A 20,874-nucleotide genomic window follows, 5' to 3' on the forward strand; every position below is an offset into this window, starting at 1 on the left:
TTTTATAGAAAATATGACACAAAATTTATATTTCAAAATTATTTATTTCTTTCTGTTCAAAAATGTTACGTTTTGCTTAAACTAATAAAAAATATTAATAAAATTAATGGAAAATGACTGCAATGCACAAAACATTCTATTTAATTTTTTTGAAAACGTGTTTTTCGAAAAAGCATTCATGCAAATGAAAATATTGCCGTCGCATATGCAAGTAATTCTTTTTGTATTTTTTACTGCATAATCGCGCCCATGTTGTGAATTCTTTTCATAGCAAGATTTGCATCTTCCCCTTTTATGCTTTCCCTCGTTGTCCATTTTTTCGGTAAGTCTGTGTTCTTCTACTGGATTCTCTGCGTTTGGGTGTAGCGGTTCTCCACATTCAAAAAGTTGCATGGCAAGGTTTTCCTTGAAAGTGGTTAATAGAAATTTTCTTATTGTTTATTTTGCTGTACAAGTATACATTTACTAATGAGGTGCCTGTAATAAATTCAAAAGCCAATTTTCTGTACCATATTATTGACTTTCTCAGAGAATTTGAATAGACTGCCATTTGATCTGACATATCAACAAACGATTTAGCTTTATTGTACTCGATTATTGCAGACGGTTTGAGCCTGGGACCCTCTTTGTGATGTACTTCTTTCTGTTCATCTGTGTGTTTAGTGGATAATAGGAAGACATCTCTTTTGTCATGCCACTTCATAACAACCACTTTATTTTGATTCTGCCTTGCAATAATTTCTCCTCTCTTGAGTTTTGCGTCGACCACAGTCTTTGACAGACCTTTTTTATTTTTTCGAATAGTTCCTACTAGATGAGTTGATCCTTTTTGTAAGTTCTCCGCTTGGGCAACAGAGGTGTACCAATTATCTGCATAAAGAGTTCTTCCATCATCAAGCAATGGTTGTAACATTTCCATAACGATAGATTCCGCCACCGATTGTCCTTCAATCTTTTCCTTACCGCAATATATCTTCAGGCTGTCGCCATCAAAGCATACTTTATAAATTTTCATTCCAAACTTATGCCTTTTTCCTTTTATGTATTGTCGAAAAGACAATCTGTCTCGAAACGGAATCATGGTTTCATCGATGCAAATGGTTTCTTCTGGAACAATGCACAGAGAAGCGTTCTTATTCAACATGTCAACCAGACATGTTGAATAAGAACGCTTCAGAAGACATTGAATTTTGTGAAGCTTATCGTTGAAGGGGCATTCTTCGTTATTTGCTAAATGGAACATGCACAAAAGCAGCTCAAACCTATTTCGAGCCATAAATCGTGATATCTCGTTGTTATACAATGGATTTTTACGCCAATAATCTTTGAGTGATGGCTTTTTATCTAATCCCATCCAAATCAAAATAGCAATAAATGTTCGTATTTCACTAAAGTTGATATCTACCCATGCATGTAAACGTGAATAGTCGCCGAAATTCTCGTTGCTCATGGCTAAAACAATTTGCTGTTCGGCATATATGTTTGTTTCATCAACGATCTTGTTAGCAACATCGAACACAAGCAATTCAAAAAAACGAAGCACTTTTTACCATGCATTTGAGCCTGCAGGACTGGTGAAACGCAAACATTTAGAGGGAAAGTGAACGTCAAAAAATTTCCTGAATTTGGTTCCCACTCTGGCTCTTCAATGCGGCTTCCTGGAGTATCTGTTATTGTGTTAGACTGGGCCGATGTTGATGCTTGAGCCGATGTTGATGGTTTAGCTGAAGTTGATGGTTGCGTTGAATCTAAAAGAAAAATGGACTTTGCAGCATTGCAATACCATATAAAAATACCTCGAAAAATACAGACGTACTGCTAAACGGTGAGAGCAAAAAGTATTTGAAATGGTAAATCGAAACAGTTTTTTTTTGTAGACTTTGATTCAACAAAAAGCTAAAACTATACCATAATCAAAGTTTATGCTATTGGTAATATCTTTTTTACGTACTTGATCGACCTCTACGTTTCGTTTTCCTTCAGAATCGTTCGATGATGTTTCATCTACCGAATATGTTGGATCAAGGTCGGAATTTGAGAAGTCTGAAAATTCATCACTCATGTCAAGTTCTCTCCAAACCTCAATCTCTGCTGCTGCAGTCTTTACCGCTTGTTGCATTTTAAACTGGTTACTGAAACCAGTTGTCGCTGCTGAACGAACGAAAATCGAGTTTGTGCGTGTCCACGTAAGGTACACATGGCGCACGATGTGCAAAACATTAAGTAATGTTCACTCAGGCGCCACGTGTATCATATTAGGACACACTTTTTTCTAAGAAAAAAATTATTGGAGAAAAAAGGTTTTTCAATATTTGTTTATTTTTAAACACTAAAACATCATTTTCATTAAAAAACAAACATGGCCCATGGGACACGGTACATATTTTTTTAAATATTGGGGATGGCAGTTAACGTGTTAAGCAGTCTAACTTAAACTGAGCTTATTTAATGACTCTGTTATTTGACAGAAATAAATGAACCAAAATTTAATATATGCAGTACTTTAGGCATCGACTTAGTCACTAAAATGTTTTAAATGGTAACAATTTTAATTTTTTTTGCATATTAAATAACAATTATAGTTCAAATCATTCTTCTTTACTAGTGTTTCAGATATCTGTTCAAACTCGGGAGTTTCATCTTGTAGTTTATAGAGAAGTACACATCCTGTAAAGTAACGCACTCTATTAACTCAATATTTGGGAACGTAACCTCACATTTCGTTTGGCCAACTGTGATACTATCATTCAAGCCAATTTTTGCAAAATACCTGTAACAATATATCATCTGACTTCTAACTGCCAATGTATAAGGAAGAGTTTTACGTGATCTAATAATATGAGCATTGGTTTTTAGTTCTTTGTGTTTTGCTTCAAATCTCATTGAAGATAAGTGACGTATTGGACCAACTTTCTCAATAATACGTTTGTAATGCAATAAAAAGTGATGCTTAGGTTATAAACATTCATTAAATAGTTTTTTATAATTTTCGTTGTGGTACTGAACAAGTTGATCAATTAGCGATTAGCGATATTCACCTCCAGGTTCATCTTTATAATATTAATATATACATATAATATATACATATAATTAAAGTTGATCAATGGTATGTAACTGTTCATTGGAAATTTCTGAAGCTGAGAAGTTAAGTCAAATAAAAGTTCCAAATAAGATCACTTTCAGGAACTAGATCACCAACAATAAATCTGAAATTCTTAACAAACAAGGACATTTCAGTAGCTGAAAATACTAGTTTTAGACCTTTTAAAAATTCTGCTTTTATGTTTCTTTCAAAGTGTTCATATTGCCCAAATTTAACACGCGCATTTAAAGTAGATAACGTAAAATACTTTTTCTGTAATAAACTAGTACTAATATGTGCCATATCATACCTGTGTACACCTTCGTATAAATCATGCATTATGTCGCAAGTAATGTTGAAAATTTGGTAAAATATTCCATACACATTTTTCCTTAACTCCATACAATATATTGGCAACATATATTGGTATATTATTGGTAACATGTAGATCATAAAACTCTAGGCGTTTAACTTTTTCCGTATCTTCTCTGCATTGTTGCTGAAGTAGTTCCTTACTGGTAATACAAAAACAGCAAAAGTAAGTTGAAAAAAAACTTTCTGTTAAACCTAGAATAGAATGAAGACCTAAATTGTCACCTGCTAAAGATATCATAGAGAAGTACACTCTTACTTGTATGTTATCGACAGATATCAATAATCCATTAGTTTCTAAATCCTTTAGTAGCAATAGTGTAATATATTACGCCCAGCTTATACTGGCCAGCATGACTTCCTAAAGCATTTCCTACCTCGAAATCATCAAAATATATTATTAATGGTAAAACAACTTTATCACATCTTACCATATTTTTCCAGATCTCTCCATTTATAATACTACACATTTTATCTGATTGTTTACTTATTTCGTTATTTAGCTTTAATTGATCCTGCAAGCTAATAAAAGACATTCTTGATTCTTTTAACGTAAGAGATACTTTACCATTTATTATACATTTAAATACATTTATTATTTATATATACGACATTCTTTTGTTCCAAGATGGAACTGCTGAGGTGTTATATACATTCCAGACGATTTATAACTTTTTAAACTTTTATACTCAGAATCTAATCTATTAAATGATGTTTTCAATAAATGTAACATACACTTTATTTTGTCCACATTATCATTGTTTCCAGCTATATCTAAAATCATATCTATTACACCTGATGCAAAGAATGATTGTATATTTGGTGGTAATAAATGCAATAATATATTGATTTCAATTGCTGTTTTCGGCTTAAAAAAACTTAATTACATGTTTTTAAAATTTTGTTTTAAAACGCTTATATTAGCCTACCAACCATACAAAACAAGCTCACGTAAGCGTGGGCTCTCTATATTATCATGTCCCGTAACGATTGAACAATAGTTAACCAGCGTATTCTCTGATCGAAAATAGACAAAAAAGTCTAATAAACATAGGTCCGAAAATGGGCCATTTTCGAGATATTCAAAGTTTTAGTTTCATAAGTTGACCTATTACTTAATCTGTTGTTAACATCATTAATTGTAACGATTTAGATGCAGTAATTATACGATTACCATGGTTACGATGGTTAAGATAAAGTTTAATAAATAATAAGTTAATATTAAGTTAATTAATAATTTAACAAAACAAATAACAAAGATTATCGAAGAAAATCTTTCAACCAGCATAAAAACAACGAATATTTAACAAAGTGGAAAAGAATCATTTCATAATAAATGTTCAATATGCGCACCATTTACTTCTAAACACAAACGGATACGTTTTTTAAATGAACTTCTAATGCGTTCAAAGATACCAGGAATTTGTTTTACTGCGTCAAATGCATTACTAATTTTATTTTTCAAATCCTGCACATTTTGAACGTCTTCAGAATAGACTATTATAAAATAATACTATATGGCCCACCCACAAAAAAAAACCCTTTTTTCGCCATCATTTTCTGTTAGAGCTTGAACGGTGTTGTGATTTTTTTATGTGGGTATTTTTTTATTTTATTTGAACAAGAGAACAACAACGGGACGATCCCAATAAAGTTGTTCCACATTATACATTTATAAAGTACAACTAAAAAAAAATCCTAATTTCTAAAACAAGCTTAAGGACAGAGCATTAAGACATTACAATTATAGCGATACGGCAGGTGAAGATATAATAGGTCCGTACAGCTACATCCCCCATTCAAAATATCAGCATTTTGATACTGCCATAATTGTGTACTATTTACGTACTGATTTTGTACTACATTAAAAAATTTTGTACTAATCATTCAGTACTTTTTTTATATATGTCAAAGTGTGGGGTGTAGCTGAACGATCAGTTACATCCCCCCCTCCATATACAACCTCCCTTTCAAGATATCAGCATTTTGTTAGTGCCATAATTTTGTACTATTTATATACTAATTTTATACTACATTACAAAATTTTGTACTAATCATTTAGTATATTTTTTATATATATCAAAGTGGGGGGTGTAGCTGAACGTTCAGTTACACCCCTCTTTTAAGACATCAGCATTTTGATGGTACCATCGTTTTGTGCTATTTATGTACTGATTTTGTACGGCATTAAAAATTTTTGTACTAATTATTTAGTATATTTTTTATATATATCAAAGTGGGGGGTGTAGCTGGACGTCCAGTTACACCCCCCTTTTAAGATATCAGCATTTTCATAGTACCATAATTTAGTGCTATTTATGTACTAATTTTGTACTATGTTAAAATTTTCGGTACTAATCATTTAGTATTTTTTCTATACAATTGTCCCAACTTTTTGGTACCCCCTTTTTTCTTTTAAACTATAACTACCACAGATTTGTTATTTGGCACATCGATACAGGACAAAAAAGTTTACTTTATGAAGTTAGTGTTGTTACTATATCACTTCCGGTTAGACCGGAAGTAGATGATTTATAAATTGAGGCGGTAAGAAGCAAAGGGATGTAAGTGCAAATTTAGCGATGTCGAGAAAAAGGCTCTCAAAGTTAAAGTCTTACAGAAAAATCAAGGACTACCGAAAATTAGAAAAATATTTTTTTTACTTTTCTGATGTATCTTATTAACTGTTTTTAAACTTTTGAAATATTTCAATTTATTCATTAGTACTAAAAATACAGGGAGTAAAGTAAAGGGACGTTACTACTTACACCCCTTTGCATCCGAATATGTAACTTACATCTCTTTTGTACTTAATGATAAGACTTTTTTTAGCATTTTGTTTACCTTATCCAAGTGATTTTGGAAAAGGGCCACAGGAAAAACATTTAAGATCCAAACTAATAGTTTTATTGATTATTACAGGTAGAGTATACAAAGGTTTCAATGAAAAAATGTTTGGTTATTTTTACTCATCATCGGACTCCCACTCAGTAGCAATATCTTCAGAATTTTCTGCGACTGTACGTCCTCGCCTGGTATCTGTATCTTGTATTTTCCTGTTTCCGTTTATTGTCGTTGAAGCAATATTTTTTGTAGTAGCATTTCCTTGGTGCTTTAGTGTTGTATAAAAGTTATGGTAGATGGGTGGTATAAAAGGAAGAAGTTGTTGAAGGTTTTCATATTTTGCTGTCTTTATAAGTGGTGGTGTAGGGTACAATAAGCTAAGTTCATAATGAGCATTTGGACGGCCCTTTTTCTGCTTTCTTAGATCAAATTCAACAAAGTCCATGTCCTCAAAGTTGTTCTTGTATAAAAGAGTATCCGGTTTATCTTTCTCCAGTCGGAACCATTGAACATTGCGTAACCCTCGAATAGAGTCCTTTATGCTTTTTTTCATAGGTTGAACTGACATAAAGCTTTCAATGGCCATTCTTACAACTGTAAACTTCCGGCTTGCATGAGCCACTACGTTGAACCAGTCATCCGGAACAAAAATATATTGGTTTTTCTTTTTGGACTTTTCAATAATCCCGAAGTGTTGATCGCATTCCATGTAAGAGTGCCCAGAAATCAAAAATTTATGGTCTATTCTCTGAATAGATGTTGTCTGAACAATATGCCTGCAAAATTTAATAATGTTGTTATTTTTGTTTTGGCCGCCTGCGTTATCGCTAAATGCTATAAGATGTTCTATTGAATTAGGTAGTTGTTGAACATACCTAATTAGGCACGACCCGATTTCTTGGGATCCCCTCGATGTCTCACCTTCGTGCCACATAAACATTGAGGCTTGATTATTAGTTGCCTGAGATAGTAAACTTTACTGCAGGTTAGTACAGGTGTGGGGAGAGTTTTTTCAAGATCGAAACATATTGCTTTTACAGTAGTTGCGTTATCCTTGGCAAGTTTCTTGGCATCATCTTTTTCTGATCTAGCTTTCTCCGCTTTACGTAAATGAACATCTTTCTGGATTTTACTATTTTTCACCACCTCGGCATTAGGATCGTTATTTATTTTGTTTTCAAGTGCATCGCATGTTGTACACGTATCAGTGTGAGGCCGTTTAAAACTGAGATTGAATTGCGTTGTAAAAATGAATCTATAAAAACTCTCCTTAACAGTATGTTGCATACTATTTTCATGGCAAAACTCCAAAAAAAGTATATACATTTTGTGAATATTCAGTTCGCCTGAGAGATATTTTGTCTGTGGATTTTTGTTTCGTGAATAATGGCTTGAATATTTCGGGAATGACCGAATATGGGCCTTTATTACTCCAATATCATGTTCTGAAATCTTATTTGCTGGTATGTGTCTACCACGTTGGTCAGTTGGAGCTACACCTGAAGGTTTTCTGTTCTTTAAAACATTGTCATACCTTTTTTGGCTTATGTTCAAAGTTTTTAACACAAATAGTTTGCAAACTCTTTTACCCTGTAGTTTTATTTTGACGCTAACCTGTTTGCATAAAGGAATTTAAAAATGCCGTTTGTAGATTCCATGAACCCAAATTCCAATAGTCTTGAAAGATTTGTTGATGGTCTTCATCCGAAAAACTACTACAATCATATCGATGGCCTGCTAGCTGTTGAACGCTTTTAGACTCCTTAAACACTTTCCTATGACCAATATATTCGCCGCCACTATTCCTGCACTTCTTTGCTTTGTTCCGTGCCCAAGAAGATTCATTTCTGATCCTTTTTCTGCTTCTGTTCATCTGCTGGTTGCCGACGTCTGCTTCAGCTTCAGATGTAGAAGTCCGTACATCTTCTGGGACATAATCACGATCTATAGTCGAGCCGTCGAATTTGTGCAGTGATAAATCACCGTGACAAGTAGGTAAATTTCTCACATCGTCGGTCGCCCTGTCCGGATTCGTCAAAGTAGGTGACCACACCCCTTCTGGGGGTAGCGCACTGAGCGCGTTACTGGAGACAAAAAAATAATAAAAGCCGCCGACGCACTGTGAACGGTATTCATAACTTCTTATCTGACTGTAAAGATAGGTTTATTCTCGTATAGTGTAGCTGCGCCTTATAGACCCTGGTGGGAGTAGGCGGTTACATAACGAAGGAACCGACTACCCCTTTTTTTTTGTAAGTACCTGTCACGGTGATTTATCACTGCACAAATTCGACGGCTCGACTATAGATCACTATCGTCAAGAGATTCTGCACATAAAACAAACACTAAATTAGTTTTATAAGTTGAAGATTAATATTGGGACTGTAAAAAATAATATAGAAAACCATATCAAAATTTCATAACCTCAATATAATCAAACTCTTAAAAAATGCATTAATTTTCTGTGTACTCACCATCTTCATCAAAATGTTTCATATTCATTTGGCTATTTACGTCCATTAAACTAATCACTAATATTGACTAATTAATACACTGAAAATCATCAATAATACGCATTTATACGGGAGTAAACACACAGTTTAACTGTCTAAATTATTATGAACGGTGACGTTTGGAGGCAGAGGGATATAGGTGCTCATATCGATACCCCAGTACCATACAGTAACAAGTCAAAATTTAAAGTTTTGAGATAACTACTATTTGAAAATTCAGGTGACATAAAAATACCGATAGTCTAATTATCCTCGATTTTAATTAACTTCTGAACTGGCTCATAACCATTGAATCACTTGATACATTTGTGAGTATTGTCCAATAAAAAAGAAAATTACCTGATTACCGTAAAAACAGAAGTTTGATATTAGTTGTTACGTTATTGAATTAAATATGGTAATGTAATAAAAATATATATTGCAACAAGTATAGAAATAATTCATAAAAAAGATAAGAACGCATTTATTATGAGTTATATCAAAAATACAAATATTTTATAAAAAATACTTAATTTGGAGAACAATATATTCATGAAATATAAAATTATTCATCCTCGGACTCTGTCTCAGATTTGCTGGTGTTTGAAGTCATTAAACTTTCATAAAAGGGCCAGTGTACACTTTTGACAGCATTTTCGGCGCACAATTCCATTAAATTCTTGTTTTTCTCCAAAGAAATTGTGGGAGGATTTGTATAAGCTGGAGTGAGGTCCAAGACATTCCTGTTATTTCGCAATCTCAGACTTTTTCGCACCTGAAATTTTTGGAATGATTCTTGTCCATAAGATGTCTTGTATTGAATTGTAAAATATTCTTCCTTTTCTACTCTAAATACTTTGATATCCTTCCAATTTACTTTTTCTTTATCAGTGTTTATGTTGTAATTATTTCCAATTTTTTTCGATAGGGTTTTAAAATCAATTTTATCTGTTGTCGAAATTTCATCAACTGCGTAAGGGGTACCTTGCTTTTTAGCACTAGCAACAACGACACTCCATTGGGACGGCACGTAAATGGGTCCACTTTTCAGCATTCTTTTTTTTTCTTTTTCTATGGCAGCATGCATGCTGTCCCCCTCATTTTGAGTGTGGCCAACGACGAGAAATTTATGAGAAATAGATTTTATTTTCTCGATGCTTTGAATGCAATATAAATACATCCCAATTACAAATTTATTTTTATTTTGACCAGTACAGTTGTCTGAGTAAAACACCAAGTTTTCATTTTTTGAGGATAAGGAAATAAATTTGTACACGCAGCTTGCAATCTCATTAGCCCCCCTTCTTGCGACACCTTCGTGCCATAAATAGCAGTATCCTTTCTTTTTCTTGACGTCAAATAGTGTAAAATTGTAGGTGGCTAATTTTCTCTTGTAGTAGAAACTATTTACATCTCCTCAGGGCGTCGACAGTACCGCTTGTAGGTCATAACAGTAAACTTCCACATTTTTATTTTCGATGTCACTTGCTCTTTCCTGTCTACTAAGTTCATTTTCTCTAAGATGATCTTCAAATTTCTGTTTAATAAGTTTTTTAGTCTCTTCGCTCCCATTTTTGTAGTTTTCACATAAACTGCATTGGTCCTTTTTGGGGATATGAAATCCTATGTTTGTTTCAGTATTTAAGACTTGCGCATACACCCAATGTTTAGCATACTGTTTCTGTTTTTTAACGCAGTCTTCGACGTACAGTCTGTACATAGTACTGATATTTAAACTTCCGTCCAAGTATTCTTATTGGTCCGCGCTCGACAATAATGAGAACTCACACGGGGAAAAGAATTTATATGCGTCCTAATATCGTCCTTTATATCCTCCCGTATTGCTTTATCACTTTTACGTTTTCCTCTTTGGTCTTTGTTTATGCCTCCTTGCACATTTCTTTTCTTAATCGTGGTAAAAATTATTCTATTGTTTATGGCCAAAGTATTTTTGAAGAATGTTTTACATACTTGGATATGGCGTTCAATTGAAAATGTATATCTCACATTTTTTGAGCGATTGCTACCAGGTTTAGAAGCTCGATACTCAGGATTTAAGCAATCAGACATACATTTATTCAGAAAAGACCTTTGCTGCTCGATATCACCCAATCTCCAATAATATTCAAATAAATTCTTTCTCTCTTCTTCTGTAATATTAGAGCGACACTTTAGTCTACACTTTTCTGAACAGGGATCTTTCATTTTCTTTGCAACAACGTTTTTTCCCTTTGTACTAACATATTCTTGTCCAGTATTTCTTCTCTTCTTCCGGGTATTTTTTTCCCAAGATTCGGGATTTCTCGTTCGTTTTCTTGTTAATTTTTTCTTTGGCTTAGTATTGTTATCGGCTGGGTCTGTGATTTCCTGTTCACTTTCTATTATCGTATTTTGATTTTCCATATTCATATCTTCATGATTTACCTCCCCTAAAATAGATTCTTCATCACATTCAGACAACGTATCAGAAGGACAGTAATTTTTGTCTTTGATACTATCGTCACTATCAAAATCGGTATTAACAGTCGTGTTCAAATTTTCTCCGACTGGGTCTTCTTCTTCATACACATTATCTTGTTTATTTTTACTTACATCTGTTTCAAAACTTTCTTCAATTACAACCTTGTCTTTTCTTTCATCCACATCATAATATGTTATGTCTTGATTTAGTATGACAGGTGGTGAACATGTCTCCTGATTCTAAAAGAAATTCAATAAAATTTCTTGGAGGAAATATTAGATTGTTAAAAATTATTTTATGTTTGTTTTAAACTTTGACAGAAAAGTCAAACAAGTAAGACTGAGAATAACTTGTAAATGAGTAGGTAAATGTAGAGTAGGTAATGATTTGCTCAACTTATACCTTTGGTTTAAGAATTATAAATTTTTTGACACTTTTGTGCGCATGCGCCCGTCTGTTTGGTACCGTTTTATGTCTATCTTTGTTACACTTTCACATTATCGCTTTCCATCTGCGTCTATTCACCTTGAGCCACATTTTTGTTAGTAGATATATTCAGTTAACTCCAGTTTTAATAAAAACTTTATTAACTTTTTTTTACAGTATAACAAAATGTGCGGAACAATAAACTTGGATTTAACTTCACGTTCTTCCGCAATTAAATCGTCAATTTCTGTGTAATCTCCATTGTCGTGGAAAATAATTGACATGTAATGACACACGTCATAACTCAGATCCACATTTTCATCATAGCTCGGTACACAAATATAATTTACAAATCCCTCTAGGTGGAAATCTTCACCTTAGAACGATATCTTACAGCTTATATCGTGTATATTTTTCCGTTTAAGGCTGGACCCCTCTGTGTAAATGTCAATAATTAAGTACGGACTTAAAATCGACGCTTCGAAAACTTCGACGTTTTTAAAATAAATTATTTTATTTATTGCTGTAGCTATAGGCACTTTCCATAAATTTTGAGTTTTTCCTAAAAATAGTAGATTTTCAATGAGATTGTACAGTTTTCACCGGAACAAAAATAAATATACACGTTCAATTTATATCTAAAAATTTATTTTCGAACTTATAAACATGTCATTCAATAAAACTAATCTTTGTTATATTATCGTAAACAATTATTAATTATTATATTGTGTTAATTAATTAGTTAATACTGTAATAACAATTAATTCGTTTGTTATTCAATTTCTTCTTCTTCCACACTCTCATCCTTGTCTTCACCTACACGTGGAATTTTTGGAACGAAGATTTTTGTAAAAAGCATGATACATTGACGGTATTTTCCCAGTCTCACAAAGCCACAATAGACCTGTTAATTTTTTCCCATCAATAGGTAGAAACTGTCGTATAATTTAGGTGGGTGATTGTTGGCAATATTAATAGGACGTCCCCTGCGGATTTTATTAACGTCACAAGTTTTGAGATCGGAATTAAAATCATATTTAAAAGATGCAGTTCTAGGCGTTTCATGAGAAAAATTAATTTCTTTTATCCGGCTAATTTGAACGGGATTTTTCTCGGTATCAGTTTTCCAGTTTTGGTTAGCAGCAACAGCTTTGAAATCGAAAAAATCGTCTTGCGACATTTCAGTGACATTATAAACTTTTCCCGTAGTCTTAGCCATTCTAATCAGTGTAATCCATTGCTCTGGGACATAAATAACGGACTGACGCTTTTTGGCATTTTCGATAACTGCGTGCATACTATCCCCCTCGTTTTGCGTATGGCCTTTTTCGAAAAATCTATGCGTTATTTTTATTTGAAATTTTGTAGCAGCATACATAAACATTGAAAACACTACGTGGTTCCTATTCTGTCCACCGCAGTTGTCGGAATAGAGTATTACAGTTTCAATCCCTTTACTTTTTTGCAGTTCTAAGAAGTTCCAAAGGCAGCTGGCAATTTCATTTGAACCTCTTTTGGCTATCTCTTCATGCCAAACATAGCAATATCCATCATTGCGGCCTATGTCGTAAATGGTAAAATTGTATGTAGCATACTTACTTTTATAATAGAAATCGCTTACATTAGATTGCGGAGTTGCTAAAACTTTCTGTAAATCAAAGCACGCTACACACAGATTTTTATCGTTTTGTGCCCGTTCTTTGTCAGCATTTTTCAAATCTCTGACTAGTATTTTATTGTTTATGTGGCGTTCGTATGTTTCAAGTAGTTTAGTTTTTTCAAACTCATCAGCTAAATTAAAGACTGAGCACACATCGCATTGATCTTGTTTGGGTTTGAAAAAGCCAATATTAAACTCCGTGTTAAAAATGTCCCTGTACTGACGACAAGTAGCACGCTGAGTAATATTATTATTGTCAGCATATTCTATGTACAATCTAAACATTTTTTGAACACTCAGCCCTTCCTCGAGGTACATTCTCTTCGAGTCTTTTCGAATATAGTACGATGGCACCAAAGGAAACATTTTTATATGATTTCTAACACTTTCTATAACACGTGCGAAAATCTTTTGTGGACGTGTAGTATGTGTTCCACGCATATCTGCCTGTATAGTTCCACCCTCCGTAATTCTTCCTAAAGCGGTATTTACCCAAGTCTGAGAAATGCCTAAGGTATTTACAAACATAACTTTACAAATTTGTATTTGTTCACTACCAACATGAAAATAATATTGACGAGAGTAATTTCTTCGTGAATCTTGCCCACTAGCTACAGTATGTTGTTTCTTATCAGCTTGTTTTACATGCCGTGCTATAAATTCCCACTGCCTTGTATGATCTAGCAGATCCCAAAATTCTTTAAAAACTACTAGTCTATGTTCTTCACTTATCCTCGACTTGCATTTGAGCCTACCTTTTCTTTGCATGGTTCAGCTATGGATCTCGCTTTGATAGGCTTTCCTTTTCGATTGAAGTGTTCTAGTCCACGATTCAGGGATGCTTTCGATTTTACGTCGATCCATTCTTTAACATTTCTTAAACGTTTCTTACCTACTTTTTCCTTGCGTATCGCTTTTCTTTTATTTTTAGGCATAGCTGTTGGTACCTTAGGTTCTTCATCTTTAAAAGGGGTTTTTTCTTTATTCGATAGTGAGTAATTTGGATCAAGGTCAGAGCTAGTATCAAAAGGATCGTCCACATCCAAGCTGTCATCACTATGGGATTGAACTTTAAATACTGCATCTGTTGTATTTTCATTAGCAGTACTAATTCCTGTAAAATAAATAAATGACAGCATAAGTGAATAAAGACATATTTTATTAACGAAACAGACGACGGGCTTTCGTATGAATAATTTTTGTGAGTTAATAAAATATTTTTATTGAAAAGTATTACAAGCAATTTTTCCAATTTTTATGATTTGTATTTTTAGAAAATGAAATGTCAAAAATTTACATCAAAAATTTGCCAACTCGACTTGTCTGGTATTGTACACTAGTGGATAAAATGTTTATGCTTTATTCACCAGTGGTTAAAATGTGACTTTATTACAGAAATTTTGGTAATTAAAATAGCTTTACACAATATAGGTATTGAAAAAATTATGTTTCTCTTATTATATTAAAATATAACAAACCTGGAGATCTCGTCAAGCCAGAAATATTGGTTTCACTTGCACCAGTATTGTTAGAACTATTTTCTGAAAGCAAAATATGATTAATTATTAATTAATTCATTTAGATTTAAAATATTTGAGTCCTAACCTGTTGAACACTCTGCAATAGCAGAGACCCAGAGACTTGTGTGTTGTAAGCCTCTTTCGCTAAATCCAAAATTTTGTGGATTCTACGTGACATTTTCACTTTATAACTAACACTTTATTACAACCCGATTTATAGTTTCCATGTGGATATAAAGTTAACGTTTACGTTAAGCCCGTGTTTGTAAGCAACTGAACAATAACAGAGTCACTTAATCTCAACAAACACTGTTCTATCACCGCCGAAAACTGTACTAACTCAAGATAGAACAGTCTTCAGCGGAGAATTTTAGTTGCTTCTGAGATAGTACAGTTTGAAAATGTAAAGTGGATTGCATAATTAACAGCAACGTAAGTTAGTACTTTGTTCGTCGGAAGACCTCTTGAAAATAAATGTTTTAGGCAATGTAACTCAAATAACCAAAAATTTGAGTTAGTACAGTCTTCGTTGGAAGCGTCGAAATTATGTGATGTATTATGTAAGCCATACACGCTACGATCTATCGGAGAGGTCATCTGTGCAGGTATGCCTGCGCAGGTCAACCAAACATTGGTAGCGTGTATTTGGACGTTCCGGTGTACCGGAGCGGTTTTCAGTTCTTTTTGCGATAGCATCGAATGAGGACGTTGACGCGCTGGCATTGCTAGGCCTTGCTTTAATTTTGAAGATAAAAGATACAAAAACAGTGAAAAGGAAGCGAAAAAATTGGTGTAAGGGTCGTTCTCAAAACGGCAAAAAAAGTGTCCCTCTAATATCATATCTTATAAACGTAACAAATTACATTCATTCGAGCAAAAAGCAATGTAGTGAGACTCATTAGTATCTCTTCATTAAGTTACATCAAAGTAACAAATATTTTATGTACGCAAAACTTAAAAATTTGTAAAAATTGGTTTGCACTTTATTAATGCAATAAATTAAACTGATTGGTGTCCCTCTGGTAAAATTACAACTAAAACTACTTCTAAATCGGAAATAAAATAGTATTATATTATTTTATTACAGTTTTTTTTTATTTGGGATAATTAACAAATAGATTTGAGGATGGTTTGCAATTTCTTATAGATTTCGATTTTAAATTAATCTCGGAAATATTGTGTCCCTCGTTTTAATCTCAACTCCGTTACCACATCTTCTAATATAAATATTCGTGTCGTCATGGTTACCCGGCTCATTGTAAACACTGCAGAGGGAAGTTGATATTAGTACGACACTATAACTGTCAAAAAATATTAAATTGACACGCTGAATATATTCAAGATTTTGATTGATTTCTACAAATATTTTTCTGACCATTCGGATTCTCAACTCCGTTACCTGTCATAAAAAGTAAAGTTTAAGTGATTTCTTACTGTAATTACATTAAGTATATTAATAAAAAATATACGAACACGGTATGCAACTATCAACATAAAATCAAATTCAGTTTAATTTTAAATATTTTTGAAAGCGCGTTTTCTCAACTCCGTGAATTTCAACTCCGTTACTAATGTTAGGCAGGAACATTTACAGTCACATTTAACAGTTATAATGCACTATGTAATTGTAAATATTTTATTTTCAATGTATCCAATACTTAGTCAAGCTAAAAAAAAAATAGAACAGCGCTCAAATGCTATAATTTCCAAATTTATATGCGAAACATTACCAAGCAAAAAAGGCAGCTGCTTTAAAGAACCACAACTCTACACCATCAAGTTCTGTGCTTTTAAGGGCCAAAAATGTAAATAATAAACTCAAAAACAAGGTAAATGTACTCCAGAAAGAAATTGCACAAGCGAAAATACTTATACAAAAGTATAAAAAACGTGAAACTCGGAAGCCTCGTAAATCGGAGATAGAAAGTACTATAAGTAAACAGCGCCCATTGAATAATATTTCCATCAGAAAAACAGTTCGTACATATTTAGAAAAAGACGAAAACAGCGGACTCTGTCCTGGGAAGAAGGACACGATAACATACAAGAAAAACAAAAACGCTACTTGAACGATTCCCTACAGAATTTGCATAGAAAATTTAATAAAATATACTCAAAATTGCGCATCGGTTACTCCACATTTTGTCGAATGAGACCATTTTGGATTTTGCAGCCTACAGCACGCCAAAGAGATACTTGTTTATGTGTTACCCACACTAACATGAATCTTTTGGTGCATAAGCTAGGGATCTTAGACATTATCAAAGAAAACACCCCATCTCAAGTGGTCCAAAAAATGTGCTGTTCAACTGCTAATATATGCAAAAATGAAAAATACCTCGAACGCAAATGCTTCAAGTGCAACAAAAATACAGTGACCGTTCTGCACTACAATAAAAAGGAGTTAATGACATACATGAAATGGGTTAACAAATCGGTATAGGTAGTGGTCAATTGGAAAATAATGTTTTGTAAAAGAACAGTGAAAGAAAAGCAAACAGTAGAGAAACACCAAGCAGTTACAGAATTGATACAATCTATTCCGAGATATATGTTGCACCTCAGGAATATATCTCATCAATATCGGTGTATAAATGCAGTGAAAAAGAATCTGTCTGTTGATGAAATCTTGATCCATATGGATTTTTCTGAAAATTACTGTTGTAAATATAACCTAAGACATATATAACCTATAAAAGTAATTACACAAATTTATTACTTGTAAACCCTTTTTCCAACCTTTCTGAGAATGACCCGTAAGCATTGGTTATTGAAAAGGAAAACATATAGTCATGTTAATTTATTGAATGAATTAAAATTTGAACAGGAAGATTTTAAAAACTATCTCCGAATGGACGAGAAATCATACCTTAAATTACTTGAAATGGTTACTCCTATTATAAAAAAAGAAGACACAGTTATGAGAAATAGTATTTCTGCGCACGAAAGATTATCAGTTACATTGAGATTTCTCGCAACTGGCGGAAGCTATGAGGACCTTAAATTTTCAGCAATTATTTCGCCTCAGGCGCTTGGAAAAATTATTCCTGAAACATGTGAGGCCTTGTATAAAATTCTTAGAAGAGATTATTTGAAGGTAAGTCATTAAAACACTGTTATATTACAGATAATATTTATTGAAAAAAATACCATTTTAATTTTAATCATTAAAGTACAAACCTGTTGCGTACAAATTATTTATTATCAACATTGAAATTATTTAGGAATGTCGCTGCCGAATCTGGAATCGATAAAACTACCTCTGTATCACCGGGCTGATTTCCCGGAATTGTAGGTGTTCGCATTTGTGTAGAGTAGGGATTGCCTTGGGAACTGTTGAGTAGATGGCTAGTTTGAAATGATTGAGAAAGATACTCTGAATTTTGACTGGTGGGAAATTGAAGGCAGGGTGCGCTAGGACTTCCGGAAGAAACAAAACTTACAGGGGTATATGCCCTATTGGAATTAGGAGAGGATTGATATACATGTTGTCGATATTGCTGAGCAGGAACATAGCTTCGTTGATTTTGTTTCAAAATATCTCTCATGTTAATATAGGCATGCTCGGGAGTGAGGTGTCCTATTTCTGCTTCAAAAAGTAAATCATTAATAAGTTTTTCTGCGACTATTTTTTGTTTCGCATCTAAAACCCTCAATTTCATTGCCACATTTTTGCCAATAATATCGCACCTATCTTCTGTTACAATTGGGCAAGTGATCTCGTACCGATTCCAATACTTCATTTGCTATGCTTTCATCTTTTATTTTTGTTTTACAAGGTTTTGGTGGGCGAGATGAATTATAATTTGACGATGTCGGTCGGGCCTCGTTGTGTTGTTTCTCTGAAAACAAATAATTTTGATACATGTTTTTGTCCTGCCGCTATAGATATTTCACATCAAAAATAGCTACTTATTGTATAAATGATAAATCTGTTATTTTTATATTACAGTTTCCTACATCTGAAGAAGAGTGGAAAGAAATAGCAAAGATGTATGAAGAACGATGGAACTTTCCTCATTGTCTTGGTGCAATAGATGGAAAGCACATAGCGATTGTTCCACAGGCTAATAGTGGATCGTATTTTTATAATTATAAAGGGCAACATAGTGTGGTTCTTATGGCAATTGTTAATGCAAAATATCAATTTGTGTACACAGACATTGGCATGAATGGTAGAATATCCGACGTTCTACAAAACACTAAATTTTTTGAAAAATTAGAAAATAGTGATTTACATATTCCAAGCAGTGAATTGTTAACAGGAAGTAACCGAAATTTACCATATGTATTTGTGGCAGATGACGCGTTCCCATTACGCCCCGATATGATAAAACCGTTTCGGCAGGCAGATTTAACATCTCGAGAAAGAAAAATCCTGAATTACAGATTATCTCGCGCGAGGCGCACTGTTGAAAACGCTTTCGGAATAATGGCATCACGATTTCGGATATTTTATACTCATATAAATTTAGAACCCGAAAATATCGATAAAGTAGTGAAAGCCTCTTGTGTATTACATAACTTTTTAATTGAACACTCAAAAAAAGTCTTATGCACCTCAAAAATGTTTTTATCGAGAAAACTCTGAAAACGGGACTATAATTTCTGAAGGATACAATGCACAAAATAGTACCATGGAAAACTTGGAAAGAAGAAACCCAGGAAATACTTCGAACAACGCGAAGATAGTCCGAAACAATTTTATGAATTATTTCAATCAGGAGGGAAGGGTACCATGGCAAAATGATCATGTAAATTAAAAAATTATGCTGAACAGGCGGAGTAGGTGGTTCTAAATACATAGTTATTAGTGATGTACCGGATCGTTAAAAATGTATATCCGCGGATACGGATCTTTATTTTCGATGATACGGATACCCGGAACATCACTAATAGTTATATTATAAGCTTTGGTGAAATTTAGAATGACGGTAAATACAAAATAATTGTGTTCTATGTATTCAACTTAATAAAAAATTATACTACAAAGTATGAAATATTTTACTTACCTCACAACTATTTTCGTCATCACTATCTAACATAAGTTGGATGAAGATTCCCTTGGAGTGCATTGATCATGAACGAAATTGAACAAATCGTAGTACCACAGTTTAATACTGTACACATCATCAGCAGATGCCCCCGACTTTAAAGATTGGTCATATTTCTTCTTTTCCTTCCTAACATTGCTTTTTAAATTATTGATCTTTTTCACAACTACATCTTTGTTCGCATCTGGCTCAATTTCTCTAAATTTTTCTATGAGTAACTTATAAGCAGCTTGTTTGCAGCTGTATTACGTGGCAATACGATGCGAGCGACGAGACAACCGTTCGAAAGAAACACTAGAAAACAACTGACGCGACCTGCGCAGGCGACCGGAGTACACGCACAGGTACACCGGACGGTGTCACTCGAAAGAATTGATTTTCGATCTTGCTCCGGTCGCCTGCGCAGGCATACCTGCACAGGTGGACCTTTCCGATGGACCGTAGCATGTATGGCCGGTATTAGAAGGATATAATTGAAAATGGTCTCAGTTGTATTTTAGAGGTTATTGAGCAAACAAAAATTGCGAGCCTTGCTTTAACAAGACACTTACCGCAATATGCAATTTTACTTGCAGCATTTTTGCCGCATTGCACACAAGGAAACCTTTTTTCTTCACAAATTTTTCCATACAAGATTTTTCTAAAAATTTTATACTGTCGGTGTTCACAGCTAAACTTTGTATTGGAAACCAATTGCAGCCCATACAATGTCGCTTTTCCATGAGAAGCGGATTTCCCTTAAATAAAAATGGTACAAGCTCACCCACCGAAAATTCACATTTTAAAATGGTCGTTTCGCCTACCACTCTTTGATTCTTTTCAGGCATTATATCTTCAAAATTTTTGTCCTTGTAGAATATGTGTTGGACACAATACCTTAAATATACGGATATAAATCAGTAAGTTAATCATTACAGTATTTTTTATTGTGTGATATCTTTAATAGTTATTTATGTATCAATG

The 20,874-nt window shown here is 33.6% G+C and overlaps 1 protein-coding gene across 1 annotated transcript; it reads left to right on the forward strand.

The window, feature by feature from the left end:
• The first annotated feature begins 5,783 nt into the window (after positions 1 to 5,783).
• LOC111418412 (uncharacterized) lies at positions 5,784 to 20,203 on the forward strand. Its single transcript, XM_023050954.2, has 2 exons — positions 5,784 to 17,954; positions 18,810 to 20,203. The coding sequence occupies exons 1-2, from the start codon at positions 17,607 to 17,609 to the stop codon at positions 19,446 to 19,448; spliced, it is 987 nt and encodes a 328-aa protein (XP_022906722.2). The 5' UTR covers positions 5,784 to 17,606; the 3' UTR covers positions 19,449 to 20,203.
• The last annotated feature ends 671 nt before the right edge of the window (positions 20,204 to 20,874 follow it).

This window comes from Onthophagus taurus, unplaced genomic scaffold (genome assembly GCF_036711975.1).
Source record: "Onthophagus taurus isolate NC unplaced genomic scaffold, IU_Otau_3.0 ScKx7SY_15, whole genome shotgun sequence".
Taxonomy (NCBI): Eukaryota; Metazoa; Arthropoda; class Insecta; order Coleoptera; family Scarabaeidae; genus Onthophagus; species Onthophagus taurus.